Below are 16,062 nucleotides of genomic sequence, written 5' to 3' on the forward strand. Positions count from 1 at the left end.
GCGATTTAGTCTGGAAAATCTAACATTAGGGCCTAAATTTGACTGAAAAATCGGTTGCGAAGATGCATTAGCTCTATGGGAACCCTGACAGTGCATTATAAAGTCCGGAATATTCATCAAGTCCGAATTTTTGAAGTAAAAAAAAAATCCATCGGTGACTGCATTCAGTCGTCTTCGTCACATTTGCTGCTCTTGAACGAAGGTATAGGTCTCAAATGAAACTGCACAAAAAATCCAAACTCTTACCTCTTGCAGCGATGCCGTCTTAAGGGGGACACAGGTCCTAAAAACGAAAAATCGAAAAAAAAAAATCTTTAGGAACTACTTGTTTCGGCATCTGTAATGCCTAATCTACACTGGATCAAAACGATTTGCGCAACAACGCACCCTAAGTTTCCGAAAAAAATTATTATTTTGTCAGTGCGGATGGCGAGAAACGACCCCAAAATCGCGCAGAAACGCCAGAGTTCGCAGAGCTATTTCTCGTCTTTTCCGCCACTGAGGGCCGCCATCTTGGTATCATTTAAGTGCTCAAAGTTCCGCCTTTCAGTTCCCTGGACCCTCGCTGACAATGGCCGCATAGAAAAAGTGCAAATGTGAAACAGTCAGGGGCTGGTCTGATGAACCTCGCGATGCACGCATCCCTCCTATGAGCTCAGTGCGCCAACGTGCTGATAGGCGCCTTCTGATTGGCTGTTGCTATGGCAGCTAGGCCTAGCAGACGAGCTTGTCTGCTAGGCCTGGCAGTGGGTCGCTTTGAAAACCGCTGGTATGCCGTTTTTTTGTTCATCGTATTGCGAACGTAAGTGGCAGATCGACCCTCTCTAAAACAAAAAAAGTAGATGTGTGGTCGCTTATATCAGTGCGAATCAGAGTGATGCAACGGTGCCTACACGCACAAAATCTACCTGTTTTGATATGTTCTGACATTAATTGAGGTCACCAATGAGCGGCTATAGCATTGTGCCTCAAGCGAACGAGGAGTGGTCGCTGTACCTGCCAATGTAAACAAATGTACCGTTCGGTGCTTTGGACTGTCAGCAGTGTTCTTGTGAGATACAAACGGGGAAAGTCGTGCTCCACATCTTATAGTTAACATGCGAAGCGCTTCCATGAGAAGGGGTAAAACACCTAAAATAGCAAGCAGCACATATAAAAATCAATAATTAGGGTTAGCCTTGCTCTTCATGTTGCAGCATGATATGGAGTGCATGGGCGCTGGCTCTCGTAGTGGCAGGTCAAATGTGAACGGTTATTCGTGGCTATTGAATTTGTCAGAATATTTGACAGATCTGAAGAGCTGGTGTAGCTGACATATTGTCACCCGAAGGTCCGGCGCGGTCACGATTCAGCCGAGTGTCTGCTCTTCACTGCCAGCGGGCGAGACCGGCACGCCTTGCGTGCCTTTCCCTGTGGAGACACTCGTGACGTCACACGAAGAGGTTCGCTCGGCTGCTTGGTCAGGTTTCGGTTTCGTTTTTTCACTTTTTTGCTTATTTACAATTATATGCGAATTTGATTAACAATTCTACTATCAGACACGTGACAGGGGGTCTTGGGAACCTAAATGTTCCATTACCTTGACATGGTCAAAGAATCGCTGGAGTTTCACTGTAAGAGGGCAACGGGAAACCGAAACAAACTCGAGCTGGTGGGTGAGCGAAACGTGATGCTCTAGTCGTGCTGCCTGCAGCACGGGACGGCGGCACGTTTAGATTAACACCTACTAAAAGCGTGCAGTACGCTACCAATGGCAATATGCACCACGCACTGTAACACAGACAGGTAAAGATGCTGATCGCAGTAGATTTGGCGATGATAGCTGTGAATGTGGCATGCAACGACCCGGGCTCAGAGTTGCTGATACCAGAATAAGAAGCTGTGCACGCCATTGTCTTCACGTGAGATGGGCAGCTATGTACTGATTTCAATCGCATGTGCCTCACACCTTTTCTTGTTCATATGGGATCTAGTGGCCGGCAAACATATACGATCGCAGTCTGCAGCAGGGAACGAAAGCATGTTTTGGCTATTGCCTATCAAAAACGTGCGCTAAGCTTCCGACGGCACCACGGGCTGTGATACAGGCGAAGATGCTTACTGTAGACCCCGGAGAAGATACATAAATGAGAAACTGAGTGCGTGCCAGCATTTTCACGTAAGACGGGTGGGCGAGTACTGCGGTGAAGCTGCTGCGGGGGGTAGCTATATGCCGCTGTTCTCAATCGCGCGTGCCTCGCGCATTTTCTTGTTTATGTGAGACTTAGCGGCCGGAAAAAGTATCATACGATCGCAGTTTGGTGACATACTGAACGTTAGTGCTGAAAAAATTTTGCTTTTGCGGAAAGGTATGAACCGGTAAAAAAGTAACGTAATCTGTTGGGTCATTTTCTGTGTTCTCGGTTTCAAACGCTAGTGCAGGGAAAACATACATAATGGTAACGTATAGCGAGGTTCTACTGTATCTTATTGGAAGGATCCTATCGCGTCCCAATAAATAGTGGTGGGTGCTTGACGGATTCGTCCACTTTAGCACGCAGCAGCATGGTCATGCACTTTTTACTGTGTTTTCCACCGTTATATGTTGACCTTTCATGTCGAGGGTTTTCGATGGCAGCATCTAAAAATAATGCCTCTCTGGTGAGCATTGTAGATGTCACACATGACGTAGTCCTTCAACAACGAGGAAACGTTTGTCGACATCCAGGCAGATGCACTGCCTGTGTTTGCTGATGCCGACTAGCCAAAGCGTCTTGCCGACAGTGTCATGGCAGGCCTTGAATCTGCCTAGCCAGCCAGTGCTTGTGTTAAAGTCGTCGATTCCCAGCAGGAAAGCATAATTTAGGGCCTTCTGCTGCCCGGCGTTTCCACTGACTGGTATCTCTTTTTGCCTTCATCTCCACAAACCGCATGTACACGGCCTTGTCGAGTGTTTTGTGCGCCGACGGCGTCCGCTTCTTCCACTTGGCTGATGTGCCTGATGCAAGTGCTTTCTCTATTGTTTCTTTAGGCTTAAGGCTGCTGGACAGCAAACAGGGAGGCATTCCAAACTTTTCTGCGACATTACCTTTCTTCTGTCTACTTGCGACTTTGGCCAGGATGCGAGCTTTATCTTCAAAGGATAAAAAGCTTCACTTTTTGCTAAAAACACAGAAAGGCTTCTCTGAGCAAACCAAACGGAGCCACACGTGCACAACACGAACTGTGCAGTTGCACTAAACTAGCTACGCATCGATAATGCTGAGATGCAGCTTGGACCAACAAGACGACTGAGCTTCGGCATCAGAATGTCTGTGGCTGAGAAGTTAGAAGCCATTAGCAAAGGAAGGCCAGTCTCATTGCCATCGCCATTGAGCAATGGCAGCCCTAATTCTTGGTCATCAGCGGCAGTTTCTGGTGGTGCCAACATGCAATTTAAACTTTGTATACATATATTTATGTGCCAAAATGTAACAAAATGTTTCAAATTGTGTCCTATGTAGCAAATGAAATCTTTGATTTGATATGATTGAATTGCTTCATCAAATTTTGTTGAAGCCGAATGACACTAGAAAAAGTGTTCATTGAGATATTTATGCATTGACTGCTATGGACCGCTGCCGGGGAAACGAAAATTATTTGTTGTACAGGAAATTTAATTGAAGCAGCGTTCGTTTAGCGTAGTTAAACTGTATAACATCTATGCACATAGCACAAACACAAACATAGTAAGTCTGCAGAAAAAACAGATGTCAAGATGACAAAAAATGAAGCTGACCAGAAAACACGTACCATATGAACTTGTACATACAGAGGTACATGTTCACTGTGCCATAAAAGAGCACAGTAGGACCTGTTTGTAATTAACTTGATAGCTCCGAAAAAAGTGGTCCTTGTATAAGTACAGTTGCTGGCCGATTTTCCGGACTTCGTGGGGCCGAAAGATATTCTGAAGAATCTATCAGTCCGAAAAACTCATTCAGCCAAAGAAATAAAATTTTTAAGGCTTTTAAAGCGGAAAAAAATCGTTAATAATTCCCTGCCTCATACTATGCTTGGAAGTGATCAGACTTGCTTGGATTTGTGATAGTGACATTGTCTCAGTATACAGTCTACAAGAGCTTCACCACGTTGGTCGCCTCCGCCAACAGAGTTTGCCATGGAGATTATAGAAATGAGCCACGTGTCTTCGCACCACTTGGCTCTCGTGAAGGCACAGGAGGTGGTGCCGATCACACAAATGCGAAGCCGCACAAACGCACATAAAGATCCGACGTCTATTAAACACACCTCCTCAGTGGACACACCAGGTGTGAAATAGCAACCGAAACTTTAGAAACAGAAAAAAGAAAACAGATCCCGCATGAAGTGGTTATGATGATAGTGCTGACCGAAAAAACAATGAAAAAAGAAAAAGTACCATCCCCTGGAGCATTTTGTCAGCCAAGGAAGAGCGGATATGGCCTCTGAGATGGGAGGATGGCATGTGCTATTGATAGCGTGCCCCCTTGCAATCTTAAACGCTATAGAGCGGGCCACTGGAAGCCAAGCCAGCGTGAAATCCAGCGTGTTGGTATGGTGGCTAATGGCGGCCTCCAAGATAATGTAGAAAGATTAAGAAAGAAAGATCATGTAGAAAGATTAAATGCGACAAGATCCCATCGTGCCTGAATGCTGTATGCTTTACAAGCGAGTGAAAGCATGCGAAGAGTGAGCCGACAAGGATGGTGGCTTGATGAACACTGTCTTCCCACGCAAGCAAGAGGAAGCCCGATTTTTCTGGCTTGTTCAATTATTTGAGCCATAGCCAGAGCATCACCTTTCAGTACGTAGAACAAATGCATTAGGGAAATAAGATTGTGTGCCATGATTAATGATCATTTTATGCGTTATGTTGCGAATTTGACATTGAGAGTCTGAATGCTAAGAGTGACTTACTAGCGCCAATTGCAGCTTACAGCGCTGGTTCCTTAGCGGATGACTTCGCGAAAATGATTGCACCTGACCTCACCTCTGCACAGGCCACGGACATACGACTCCTGCTTGAATCGTTCAGTGACATCTTTGATTTCGGCGACAGGCAATTAGGCCAAACATCTGTTGTTCACCACCGTATAAACACTGGAGATACGAATCCTATTCGTCGGCGTCCCTATCGCATATCGCATGCTGAACATAGAGTCATCCAATTAGTAGAGGACAAAATGCTTCGTAAAGGGGTTATCGAGCCATCAGCCAGCCTTCGGGCTTCGCCTGTTGTGCTTGTGAAAAAGAAAGATGGTACCTGGCGTTCCTGCATCAGCTATCACCATTTAAACAAGATCAGGCAAAAAGACATCCACCCACTACCACGTACCGATGATGCCTTGGACTGCTTGCACGGAGCTAAATACTTCTCGACCATCGATCTTCGATCTGGCTACTGGCAGATTTCAGTTCATGAAATGGACTGCAAGAAGACGGCCTTCATCACGCCGGAAGGCTTGTGTCAGTTCAAAGTCGTGCCCTTTGGCTTGTGCAATGCTCCTGTGACATTTGAACGTATGATGGACTCTCTTCTGCGAGGCTACAAATGGACCACCTGTCTGTTACCTTGATGACGTTATTGTTTTTTCTCCCACGTTCAGCAGCCACCTTATCCGACTCACTGCAATTCTTGCGTTCTTCCGAAAAGCTGGCCTTCAACTGAACTCCATGAAGTGTCAGTCCAGGCGCCGTCAGATCACCGTGTTGGGACACCTCGTTGACGCGTCTGGCGTCGAACCAGATCCGGAAAAAAATGCGCCGTCTCACGTGCGCTGCTTTGTCGGCCTGTGCTCTTACTTTCGCCGACGTTTCTCGGCCTTTGACAGGTCTTCTAAAGAAGAACACGCCATTCTCATGGGGCCCAGAGCAGGTTCACGCGTTCGCTGCTCTCATTGGGTTTCTGACCACCCCTCCCACACTTGCCCACTTTGATCCGTCTGCACCGACTGAAGTCCACACTGACGCAAGCGGCTATGGTATCGGCGCTGTTCTCACCCAATACCAGAATGGTACCGAGTGCGAGATAGCTTACGCCAGCCGCCTGCTGCCATTTGCCAAGAGAAATTACTCCATCACCAAGCGGGAATGCTTGGCTTTAGTTTGGGTTGTTACCAAGTTTCGGCCATATTTGTACGGCCGTACGTTTTCGGTCACAGACCACCACGCACTCTGCTGGCTGTATTCCCTACGGGACCTGACTGGACAGCTTGGTCGCTGGGCTTTGCAGCTCTAGGAATTTTGATTTAGTGTCCATTACAAAACTGAACGCCTCCACAAGGACGCTGACTGCCTCTCGCCTCAGCCCGTGGATCCTCCCGATCCTGTTGCGCATGATTCGGTGACGTGCGTGATGACTTTGACTGACATGACCGACATGCGCACTGAACAACAACGTGACGCATCCTTACAGTCCATCATCGCTATAGTGCAATCTGACAATCCCTTCTGTGCCACGTGTTGCAACTGAGTACGCCCAAGAAGTCGTCGATCGTGCTCGCATGGCACGCCAAATTGCCAAATCTCGTGTATTAGCCTCACAGCATATACAGAAAGAGCGTTATGATCGATGTGATCACGATGTTAAGTTCGCACCAGGTGCATGAGTGCTCCTCTGGTGACCATATCGCCGGGTTGGCCTCTCCCAGAAGCTTCTCTCTCGCTACACAGGGCCTTATGAAGTCCTACGCCAAGTTAACATCAATTACGAGATTTCGCCGCTACACTGTGGTGCATCCTCAAGTCAGACGCCTGTCTACGTCGTGCACGTTTCGTGGCTGAAGCCAAACTTAGCTCGCAATTCTTTGCCTGCCATGCGCCGAGACGGAGCTTTGCCACCCGGGGGTCCTGTTACGGAAGGATGAGAGAAGAGAGAGGAAGAAGAGAATTGGAGACGCTGGCTGCTGCGTGTTGGTGGTGGTGAGCAATCTTAACTATTCTGACTCATCCTGTATATATATTGTAAATATAGTTTTTATATACTCGCAACATGCCCGTAACAATATTCAGCTTATCGCCAAGCGACAGAACTGTCCACTTTCGGGACATCTTGCGTCGCATTGCTCCACACAACTCAAAACCTCCGCTGAACGCCTGTCGCTAGGATTATGACGAAGAACACATGCTATAAACCTAGGCCTCTCCGCGCTACCTTGTTGGCGATCTGCTGCTGGGAAAGTGGAAGGAGAGAAACGTTTCCCCAACGCGACGAGGCGATGCTGCCGAGAAGAGAGGGAGAAAGTGATTGTGGAGAAGAAAAGGCGCTATTTCAGCACAGTGAGTGTCGCGGGCGGCGGCTGGTGGGGGAGAGAGAAACAAGCAATGAGATGAAGAAAGCTGCGCCGGAGCGAACTGGTCGAGCCGTGTCAAGTGCTCTGCATGTGGAGAGACGAGTGTGTGGAAAGAGACCCGCGGCATTTTTTTTTTGTCCGCTGTTCCATCCCGCGCTTCACGAGGGTCATTGTATAATGCGGGTCAGGCGTAAAATTGCGTCGGATAACCGAGGTTTTTAATGCATTGCTTCTATGGGGACTTCGCCGGGGCTGCGCTAATCCGTCGTAAAACCTGAGTCGTCGCAAAACCGGGTGATGTATAAGTGGGGTTCCACTGTACAGGCTTTACACGGAGCACTTAGATGTGTGAATTGTTGATCAGAAGTACCCACTCTAGCAACTCAGTACTTTTGTACAAAATCTTCAGCATTGTTTCAGGGTCCCACTAGAGCACCTTTACTTTGCTCCAATTTCCCCCAGCATAGTCATCGTCTTTTAATGTCAGTCTTCTCTGGTAGCAGCCAATAAAAAAGTGCGGTCTCGTCTTCATTAAAGATGTCTACCAGTTGATAGCCGGTGAGACACTTGCGAAGCTTTTCTGCTGTCCCTGTCGCACATGCTTCCTGGTTGACTTGCGCCTTGTCTCCACACATGCTTTAAGAAATCAGGTCATGATGATGTTTGGAGTGTATCAGCCTTCCATCAGAAGAAACGAAGTCATTGATCTGCAACATTGCTGCAAGCGATAATGCTTTCGCCGCAATGACTTGCTCTGTGCTTCTCTGATCCAAAGCCGCCGCATCTCCTTTAACTCTGGGTAGGTGCTGGTTTACATTCGCTTCCGCGACATGTTGAATTTGTCATTCTCAAAAGCACCCAACATCGAGCGCTTATTCTTTGTGAAATTCGACAGTCTGTTAGGCTAAATGCTCTACTTCCGTTCAATGTCTTGCTGGGTGTTGCCTCCCTTGTCAGCTTCTTTCAAGACTTCAACTTTCGTCACCAGGTCAAGCATGCGGTAGGAGCCACGAGTTACCATTACCAAATGTTGCGACTATACTCAAGATCAGAAGTGGGGAAAGACGTGCGGATTAAACCCAGTGCATGGCTGACACACCCTCGTTGAAAGACAAGGAAAGGGACTAGCTGATGCACCGGCGTTCACTGAACAGTGAACTGTGGTGCTGCAGACAGCTGCGATGGTGACGGCACAAGTGCGGCACAGGGAGCTGTTTGGCATGTGAAAAATTGTGCATTTTATTGGAAAATTATGGTCACTTTGCCATTCTGGATTGAAAAATAACTTCTAATTAACCAATATTATGTGCTTTTAACATTAATTATTGAGCATTTTTTTTTATAGGATTGCATGAAAAATTGATAGGACCACGTCTTCCCTTCTAATTGCTGTGGCCACAGGAGTGCCTGTTCACAATGTCCTACAAAACTCGGTTCGCAATTTAATTAAATTTTAATATCCACCCTCTTTTGATTCCAATTTTTCATCAAATTTTAATACTTTTTTGGCTCTGACAGTCATATTCTTTTTTAATTTGAAGTCCGGCAGATTTGCACATTGTTGGAGACCTTAAATATGTCTTTTCTTCAAGCTGTCTAACACAATGTTGCTTTGGTCCCCAATAATGCTTGTCTGTTCTTTTGATTTTCCTTGATGCAGTGTGGTGTTTGAACTTTTCTGGGTTAAGGAACACCATGCAGCGGACTGTAAAATGGGTTCCAAATGTGATATTATGAGGATGTGGTGAGATTGCCACCAGTATTGGCACAGGAAAAGGAGGTGGAAGCTGCTGCGGCAAGCCACTGGCTATGGCACTGCGCTGCTGAGCTCAAGGTCGCAAGTTCGATCCTGGCCACATATCAATGGGGGCAAAATGCAAAAACATTTATGTGTTGTGCATTGGGTGTACGTTGAAGATCTCCATCTGGTCAGAATTAATCCTGAACCCCCCATTACAACATGCCTCGTTATCAGATTGTGGTTTTGGCCCGTAAAACCCCAAAATTTAACTAATTGGATGTTTTAAATTTCCATTGTTCGAAATTGGTTGTAGCACAGACGGCAGGTGCTTTCAAGCTATGAATGTTACTGATATTCTTGAAGAGAGGATCATTCAATACATTCCATTGGTACTAACATGTGGGGCTGAGATGTGGGATAACAAAGAAGCTTGAGAAGAAGCTGTGGACTGTGCAATGAGTGGTGGAATGGAAAATGGCCACCATAATGTTTAGAGACGGGGATGATGGCAGCGTGGTAGTCTAGTTGATATTAGAGGAACCAATGCAGTTGGGCTGGGCACGTAATGCGTAGACCAGACAGTCAGCAGTCTGTTAGAATTACTGAATGAATGCGAAGAAAAGAGAAGTGCAGTCGAGGATTATGGAGAAATTGGGAGTGTGATGGGATTAGGGAATTTGAAGGCGCAATTCGGAGTTAGCTGGTGCAAGGTAGGGATAATTTGAGGTCCCCCTCACGCTGCAGTGAAAATAAAGTATGCTGATGAGAAAGATAACGTAGAAACATTGCTGTGTTGAGCTGTTTGTACTGAAGTAACATTGCTGCACAGACCAAAACACTGCATTTAAGGCTGGCAACGGAAACATGAAAGTACCTCTGCAGATGTGATTGCTTATGCCGATATTGAGCAGGTTCCCTTTAGTTTTTAGAGCACAGCTCTGAGGCGCCCATTCCTGTGGCCAGCATCGGTGTTGTCCCTTATAGCCGAACGAATGAGCACAGTGAAAGCAGGGTGTCTACCAACCAGGAAAACCGGGAATTCTCAGGGATATTGAGCAGTCTGGAAATACTCAGGGAATTTCTTCTTCTATCAGGGTAAATTAGCTGCAATTTTATTGAAAGGGAATGAAAGTCGCAATAATGCTGGCTTGAGTAACAGAGAGGTATCATAACGGATCATCTTTGACTCCATGTCATCGGCTCGAGGAGTTGCCAGAGTACAGTCAATGACCGACTTTCCGGACGCCTGATAATTTTGATGGCTTCGCGGCACCACCAAGTACCCCATCGGGTCAGTGTATAAGAACGCTTGAAGTTTCGGATGCAAGAACTCTTCGCCGTCGGATTTTCCAGAATTTTTGCCGTGGCCGCAGGTCCAAAATGGCATTAACCAAAGCCACCACCGCCGCCAAAAATTAATACTGTTTAACTCTCTGGTCTTGTTACTTACACGACTTCATTGAAAATACTCTGTGCGATTCATTCTTTGTTATTATATTGTTTTTTTTACTAGTGAATCGCGAACTAAGTAATTCTTTTTCACCTAGGTTGCACTTACGGTTGTAGTGTGTAAACCGCTATGGTTTTATAGATTTCATATATTCTATGTATTTTCTATGTACTGTCCCCCTTACTCAATGCCTCACTTTGAGGCCTGTAAAGTATCTTTAAGTAAATAAATAAATAAATAAAAGACGTGCATTCATCTTTTAAAACTGCCCTATTTTCGGACATTTTGCGGCCCCTTAGGAGTCCGTAATATTGGACGTTGACTGTACAACTGTCTAAGAGGATGCTTCGAATGGTTCGTGTGGCAAACGCGCAGTGGAAGGAGGACCTACGCATTGAGGCATGAAAGAGAAAGGAAGCGTGCCGCCACTTCTGTGAAGGAGGTTGAGCTCAAAAAAACAAAGTTTTGGCTGACCCCGAGATGTAGGTGTCTCTCATCCAAACCAAAATAAACTCTTTAAAGCAGTGAAATGCAACACTGAGGGGTTGTGCACGGGCTGAGAGTATGTCAGGACAGTTGAGGTTGCCTTACCAGCTGTTGCGAGAGAATCTCACTTGTGACAAAGTTCGGGCCTCATACCGATGAGTTTGCTGTCAGCTGATAGAAATAGCTCATATTCGAAAATATTTGCTTCAGTATACATCTCCTCTTTATTCATATTTGAGAATGTTCAATTCAATTTGCAATGGGTTTTACCATTTGTTTCGATGCTATTTTATTCACTGTTCATTTTACTAACCCCTCCCTCTGTTTTCTTTTGGAATAAAATAAACACTACTCTTTACAATTCAAACTGGATTAAGTTGTTTCTTTAAATTTTTTAACATGCTCACTAGAGAGTGCCAGCATCGGGCGACATGGTGTCAGCCCGTCTCTATATAAAACAAAGTTTTCTGTCACTCAGGGAATTTTGCAAAGGAACTCGGGGAATTTGGAAATGTCAACTTGGTAGACACCGTGGAAAGATGAACGCGGAGCACAGCGGGAGACCAAAGTAGTGATAGCAAAGAGAATGTGGAGAGGAAGGTGGAGGAGGAGGGTATGGCAAAAGTGCGAGAAGAAAAGCGTAGTGCCACGCAAGAAGGGCTTTGCGGTGACGATGGCTACGAGATGGTGCCAGAGTAGCATGCGTCGTCTGTATGGAAACAAAGTGCTGCATGCGCGGAGGTCTACCTGTGGCTGCTGCGGTGAATCGCGCCCATGCACCACCCATGTGCTGCCTGTTGTGATCTCCTGATTAGTGAGGCAATCGCGCCAAACTTTGCTTTGTTTACAATGTGTTGCACGAGACAGATTGTCCGCACCGGCCAGTATATAGTGAAATGAAAACGCGTATAGCTATAGCGGCGCTCAAATTTTGCATTAGGGAGTTTTGTAGTCTTCAGTGAATAATTTTTTGCTCTGTTGTTATCTCTTCCATCTTTTTTGTTTGCCTTGCAGTTTGGGTGAGCTGTTTCAGAATCATTTTTAAAGTGAAATGAGACTGCAGGAAACAACTAAGGATTAAGGGAAAGCATGAGCAGACTGATGATGGCTTGCTGAACAAGATTTATTTCAAATACATGACACAGGTGCATGCATACCATATATGCAAGGGGGTTGTCTAGTTTCAACTGCTAAAACATAACCGTAACAACAAAGGAAAAGTACACATCAGAGCACCAGTGTGGAATTGCAAGGTCAGTATTTAGAGCAATGAACAGTGCAAGCTCATTATTTTCTATGCATTTGGGTTTAGGTGGCAGTTTTAATAAGTTGGCGTGTTGGCGTTCTGTAACATTTTCTTGGCATTAGCACAACTGAGAATGAGTGAAATGAAAAAGAACAGGAGACGGGAGGTGCTTTGTAACTGGTGCTTCTCTGTCTTCTGTTCTTTCTCATATTTTTATTTTTATTCGCTAAGAGAGTCCGAATAATCTCAACAAAATAGTTTCGACATGTTTTTTTGTTGCTTTGTTGTATCATTTTATTAGCAGTAAAAGGTTGCTGCAGAGCTTAATAAGTCAGTAACTGCTCCCATTAGCATCCAAACAGTTTCAACAAAATTCTGAGTCTTGGAATGCTGCGGGACCAAGGCCTCTCCTAGCAATCTTCAGTTACTCTGCCCTGTGATGCTCGAGCTTGCCCTGTAAGCCCACAGATTTTATGATTGCGTCACCTCTTGTAATTCTCTGAGTTGCACTTACTTTCTCTTGGCCCCAGTTCTGCCACTCTGATAGATTGCTGGTTGTCAGCAGTGTCGGTGTTTCAATCTTGCCTGATCAAACACTGGGTCTTGAGCCATTATGAATGCTGATCAAACGTTGGGTCTTGAGCCATTATGAATGTTGTGATGAACATGTGTACGTGCTGGTGATGCATGCTTGGCACTTTGTGGTTTCCTTGCAGATATCAAGTTGAAAGAGAAGTCGATAGAGAACCTTATCAAGTGAGTGCAGCCCCCCTGTCATCCCTCCTGTCATGTGCCATAGGGGACTGCAAATGGTGACGTGACACTTATGACAGTGACTTGATACAGTAGAACCTCTTTGTAACATAGTTGCATCCGACATGAAAATATGTTCATTAAAGGGATACCGAACAAATGAAAGCTTGCAAAAAAGGCACAAAAAGGCAGAACATAGCGGAAAATAATGAATTTAATGCATTTTTTGCTAAATACTGTGTGTAGTGGCTGCGCCGTGAACTAGAGGAGGTGACGTGTCTGTGACATTGTCTGTGCCGGATACCGGCTTGTCAGCCATTACCCGCGTCTCTCCATTCGTGTGGACATCGCAAGACAGCAGCTAACGTCTCAACTGTGCAGTTGCTCGTGGATGCATATTTGTTTCTCCAAGTGGAGCTTCTGCGCAAGTCTTGAATATTGCCATTTGTGTTGTGTGCTGCTTTGTAATGGGATCAATGAAGCACCTGGAACTACACAGGAGAATGCCTCTATGCTGCTGTGCGCTAGAGTGGGAGAAAAGTATTGTTGGGCGAGACAAGCCACGTCATACCTTCCTGGCAGAGCTGAAGCTTCGAAGGATATGGATTCGTGCTGCGTGCCCGTTCCAACCAAAATGGGCGCCGTCAAAGTGTGGCTTTCTGTGCTCAAAACACTTCGAGGATGGGGACTATCAATGAGCCCTGCTTTTCTGCAGAGCTGCGGCATGTCAGCGAAAGGGTGCTGTGGCATCGTAGTAGCAGGGTCGTACAATACTTTTAATCTGGTCAGATCAATAGTGATCTAAAGAAGAAAAAGATGCTTGATTCTGCAACCCCTGAGGGAGCACGGCCATCTGGTCATGGAACTTCCACGTAACGCTATGGGAGAGCTTCATATAGCGTCCACAGTGGAGGCACCACAGTACTGGTGTCAGTAGAAGGTGAACTGGAGTGGACGACGAACAGACGCAACAGGCGTTCTATGCATACACTCGCTATTTCGCAATGGTCGACTGCCAGTATTGGTGTGTTAATATTGTCGACACAATGTGCAAATCGCCGCCCTGTTTCTGTACAATGTTCAGAAACTTAAGCGCAAACAATTGCAAAACAGTTTGAATGCTTTGTGACAACAATGCCTGCTGCTGCAAGCTGGGACACATTACATCACGGTGGTTGGTGCGCAGCCCCCGGTGTACTGGTGTGCAGCCGCCAGGCGCTCGCAAACCTCCAAAATTATGGCTATCACTTGAAAAATGTGTGAAGTAAGCACCGAGTATTGGAACAGTAGCGTCTTCTGAGTCGAATTTTGATGCTTCTCTTATTTTTTCAGATTTTTATTCAGTATCCCTTTAAGCAACAGCTTTTGCCTGGAAACTCTTATTAATGGGAATGCAGTGAAACCATTTTTCTCTGCAACGGCTGCACTGAATTTGATAAGGTTTGTTGCATTTAAAAGACAAAGTTAGAAGCTAGTGTGTATAATAAGATCTTTTATTTAGGCCAACAATCTTCGAACAAACATTTTCGAAAATTGCAAAAATCTCAGCTATAGAGTTCACAGCTGTGTTAATTTAGTAATGAAAAGCGATACCACAATTCTGTAAACCGCACCTAGTAATACATCTAAAGTGAACAAAATTTCTGTATTATACACCATTCTGAGTTATACCACTAATATGGGAGTAGGACTTTTGCAACACTCATAAACAGTGTAACAATGGCACGTAAGCTGTAAATTCTTATACATATATCAGGTTTGGCTGCTTTGGATTCTTGAACAGATGCAGTTTGGAAAACTGAGATACCTGTTTTTAGTAAACAGTTGAATTTGGAAGCATCGTGCTTCTAATTTTGTTTAAGCTTACCAATATTTGCAATTTCTCTAAAAAAAGATTTGGCCCAGGAATTAAAATTCTGTTTTCTAGAGCCACTAGATTTGAACTTTCTTAAGTCCAGCAAATTTCATTTACAGCAGTTGAGCAGTTCTCTGAACATATTTGAACAGGGAAATTGTAGCATGTCCCAAACTGAAGCCTCCTCTTCAAGTGAACCCAGTTATTCTAAACTTTTAATGCGGTTAGCATTTTTGGTGTACCTCACAAGCATGTTCCTTAAGCTGTCCATCTATCTATCCGTCTGTCTATGTCTTTAACCATTTTCCCACCAAATCAGGTCGCCGGGAATGGTAGAATAGAGTATTGGGCTGCTGTGAAAAGGGAAGTGGGTTCAGAACCAATCCTCGGGCCGACTTGGGTCATAGGTATGTGGCATTGGCTATGAGCAGCTTGTGAGTTAATCAGTTTCACACCAACTTGTGGTACTGGGTGTGTTCCACTGCTTACGTACGGCTCCTCAGGGAACATCTTTCACCCCAACTTGGATCGTTGGTTTTGAGAAGCTAGATACGTGCACCACCTCAATGAACCTCTGTGATGTCAATTTGGATCTCTGGAAATGTGCTGCTGGGTGTGCGCTGCTCTTCAGTGAACCTCATTAACAACACGAGTCACTGGGCATGCACCACTTTTCAGTAAACTTGTTTCGTGCCAACTAGGGCCACTAGCTACCTGCCACTGGGCACGTGCCGCTCTTCGATGAATGTCTCTTACACCAAACTGGGTCACTAACCATGGGTACCTCCTCATGCATGGACGATAATCTGCGATTCTAAGCCAGCTCTTCAAACAATTGATTGCGTCCTCAGATGGGGCCCATATTATTTATTGGCTCTAGAAATTGTAGAGCATCTAGACCGCACATATAGAAATGGCCACAATGTCGCCTTTAAGTGAATGCCTCCTCATTGTGGCGTGCTCGGAAACGAACAGGCAGACGCTGAAGCCAAAAGTGCTTTAAATAATGCTTCTGAAGTATGCATTGCATTCTCACGGGCAGACACAACTGCCCTGCTTCATTGCGTGATACGCAACTCTACATTGGAACACTGGACCCAAATACATTGATCGCACAGGCAATTGCATAAGTGGGACGCAGAAATGACATTTCGTATGCCTCGCAAGCTCAAAAAAAGCCAAACAACCATGGTGCACCGGATTCGCCTTGGTGCCGCATTCACCAAACGTTATAGACAC

General features: G+C 45.5%; 1 protein-coding gene across 1 annotated transcript in view; it reads left to right on the forward strand.

The window, feature by feature from the left end:
• LOC126526299 (diphthine methyl ester synthase-like) overlaps positions 1-16,062 on the forward strand; it is a 61,244-nt gene that overhangs the window by 23,735 nt on the left and 21,447 nt on the right. The window contains exon 6 of the mRNA XM_050174205.3: positions 12,932-12,971. Within this exon, the coding sequence (XP_050030162.1) occupies positions 12,932-12,971 (40 nt within the window). The remainder of the gene's footprint in view (positions 1-12,931; positions 12,972-16,062) is intronic.

This window comes from Dermacentor andersoni, chromosome 8 (genome assembly GCF_023375885.2).
Source record: "Dermacentor andersoni chromosome 8, qqDerAnde1_hic_scaffold, whole genome shotgun sequence".
In the NCBI taxonomy this organism is placed as follows: Eukaryota; Metazoa; Arthropoda; class Arachnida; order Ixodida; family Ixodidae; genus Dermacentor; species Dermacentor andersoni.